A 2,708-nucleotide genomic window follows, 5' to 3' on the forward strand; every position below is an offset into this window, starting at 1 on the left:
TGGTAGATAATTGAGTTTCTTAAACATGTTATTCTTTGATAGTGCTTATGGAGAAAACTATTAGCCGATAAAAAATTCCATTTTAGTGACCTAACCTTTTCAGTCTTACTCTTTTCTTCAATCTATCATTTTCAACTTTCGTTCCTCCTCATTTGATTGCATATAAAACACAATTAAAACCGATTTCATTGGGATCCTGCTGCAACGCTTTTTTGTACTTTCTGCTTGGCGGAAAGCACTTCAACACTGCATTTTTCTAGCAATTTAGTTTTCCTCCCAAAACTAGTACCCATTTCAACCCAAAAGGAAAGTAATTCCTCTATTGGAACAGAGCAAAAATTACGCTTTCAAAAGAACATATGTTAAACAACTATGTTAATCGGTAACACAGAATTCGGTCAAAAAACTAAAGCAAAGAAACAACTCGAAGAGGAAAGCAAAACTGGTGATAAACAGACCTCTGATGGCTTCTACATGGTACCTTTTGTCTCATGAATTGGTTAGAGAAAGTAGATAAAGTATATAAGGAAGATAAAACACCCCACCACCTCAAATTTGAGAAGGACTAGGCAACCATAAAAGTGGACTATGCTCTCATCATTAGGTTACTTGTAGGGAATATAGAATGTACAATGTTCACAAAAACAACAAAAGCAAAATGAACCCTCCAACAATGGGACCTGCATAATGTCACATTAACCAACTCTCCCTGCTTTCAGAGTCATCAGCTGAAAAAGAAAATGTTAGAAGCATAAGTTTTAAGAAGAGAATGCTTCCAAACACACCAGCCTGGCCTTGAGTGCTGTCTGCTACCACTGTCTGGCATGCATTACCTTCTGACTTGTGCACCCCAACAAAGTGCCTTCAACATACATTTGCAAGCTTCTCATATGCCTGGAGATTACGTTACTCATTATTGCTTTTCAAGTGCTTAGCCTCAAGGGTTGTGGTGTGAGTGAGCTTCTTCAGCTTCAAACACTTATTTTCAATTTCCTTACTTTCTACTTTTATATATTAGTAAACCCCACGAGTAATGTGGGTCTTGGTGCAGGGCTACCTTTTACTCACCACAATAAATAAACAACTAAAGCAAAATGTTCATTTACAACACACACATTAAGATCCATTCACTGCTTCACAACTCATCCAATTTCTAATCATACAAAATACAAACACGCACACCCTAATGGTGTATCAAATTCAACTCTAGAGACATGGCCATAGCTGTGCACTCTTCACCTTGGATACACTCGCCAGTACCCCCAGTGGCGTCACGTCTCCGATGATGGTCACTTTCTTTGTCTCCATTTCTATGCTGAACGATCTCACTCCTACAAACATACAGGATTAGATTAGCCATACACTATTCTCCACACAAACATTTAAAATATGGAGAAACTGTAAGACCAACAAGTCACTGATGCTTTAGTGCTAGATTGGTTGATATAAATGATTAGGTGCATAACCAAAAACATCAAACTTTGGTGTTTAGAAACAACACAAAATTCAAGAATACGGGAGTAATAATACTGATGACACTTTTTTGGCTAATTATATTAAGGATCTCTTATTTTGTAACTCCAAAACTAAGTATGGATTGACCAGACTCACCTTCCATTTTTGAAATATGTTTTCTAACTTTTCCTTCGCAGGCCTTGCAGTGCAGTGACACCCTCAAAACAACAACCTGAAGGTTTCAGAAGACAAAACATGACCACCCTAATGTCATCGTTAAACAAAATGAGTATTTATAGTAACACTCCAAATTTTCATTGAGACAAAATAGTAACTAATAAGTATCACTTTTAAATATTATTTAGAGGAAAAAAGAAAGAAAGAAAGAAGAAAAGAAAAGAAAAACCTGGTCCTTGGAGCGAGCTGCAGAAGAGGAGCGAAGAGTTGGAGGATGGTTTGTTTTGATGGGCATGGGCTTGTCCTTGACATGATGTTGAGAAGGAAGCATTGGTATGAATTTATTAGAGTCTGATACCCACTCAATGAATGGCGCATCACCAAGGAGATATCTTCTGGATGAACCATCAGCAGCAGCATGAGTATATAGGTCGCTAACATCACCAGAACTTTTTCTACGCGTGTCACGGTTATCCTTGTCAGCTGAGCTCTTTCTGTGCTTCTCCAAGTAAGGCATAGGACTTATGGGCAATTGGGATGAACAAGGTACACAGAGTTGCCTTTTCCTTCCATCGTGGTAGTAGCTTTTGGTCCTTCCACGCACTGTAGAACGATGGTGCATGGTAGAAGTTACAGCAGTGGAAGCTGAGGAAGAACAGAATAAATCAACTCCTTTCATGGTTTTGGTCGTAGTAGTTAATTTCTTTGGTTGCAAACAGCTATAAAGATAAGAGAGAATTGGATGGAAGCAATGAAGTTTGAAGTAGTAGGTAGTAGCTGAAGTCAGAGTAGAGGGAAAGAGAGTAACATAAAATCTTAACTAGGTAGGGGAAAAGGAATATAATGCATTTTGGTCCCACTCGAGTAATGATGCCTTTGATACAAGATTAATCTAGATTTTCAAAGAAGGATTTTATCCTTTATTACATTGACTTGGTATATACGATGAGGCTTGGATAAGAAGGCTTCCACATTTAAATTTTGTAAATTAGAAAAACTATATAAAAATAGTATAATTCATTAAAATCATAAAAAAAGTTACGTTAAAATCAATTTTAAAAAGTTAGAAAACTAAT

At 37.0% G+C, this 2,708-nt stretch overlaps 1 protein-coding gene across 1 annotated transcript; it reads right to left on the reverse strand.

Annotated features, from left to right (window-relative positions):
- Positions 1-576: 576 nt before the first annotated feature.
- On the reverse strand, positions 577-2,508 carry LOC137824466 (Chloroplast-targeted copper chaperone protein). The gene is made up of 3 exons (XM_068630120.2): positions 1,862-2,508; positions 1,612-1,687; positions 577-1,331 (listed from the first exon to the last, which is right to left on the reverse strand). Exons 1-3 carry the CDS (start codon positions 2,309-2,311, stop codon positions 1,207-1,209), a joined length of 651 nt encoding a protein of 216 aa, XP_068486221.2. The 5' UTR covers positions 2,312-2,508; the 3' UTR covers positions 577-1,206.
- Positions 2,509-2,708: the final 200 nt, after the last annotated feature.

This window comes from Phaseolus vulgaris, chromosome 11, assembly GCF_051622355.1.
Source record: "Phaseolus vulgaris cultivar YP4 chromosome 11, ASM5162235v1, whole genome shotgun sequence".
Lineage (NCBI taxonomy): Eukaryota > Viridiplantae > Streptophyta > Magnoliopsida > Fabales > Fabaceae > Phaseolus > Phaseolus vulgaris.

Excerpts from the sequence above, each read along its gene's own strand:
- LOC137824466 (XM_068630120.2), bottom strand. The coding sequence starts at position 2,311 with ATGAAAGGAGTTGATTTATTCTGTTCTTCCTCAGCTTCCACTGCTGTA. Across the intron at positions 1,688-1,861 it reads CAGCTCGCTCCAAGGACCAG|GTTGTTGTTTTGAGGGTGTC; the intron begins GTTTTTCTTTTC and ends TGAAACCTTCAG. Across the intron at positions 1,332-1,611 it reads ACATATTTCAAAAATGGAAG|GAGTGAGATCGTTCAGCATA; the intron begins GTGAGTCTGGTC and ends GTATGTTTGTAG.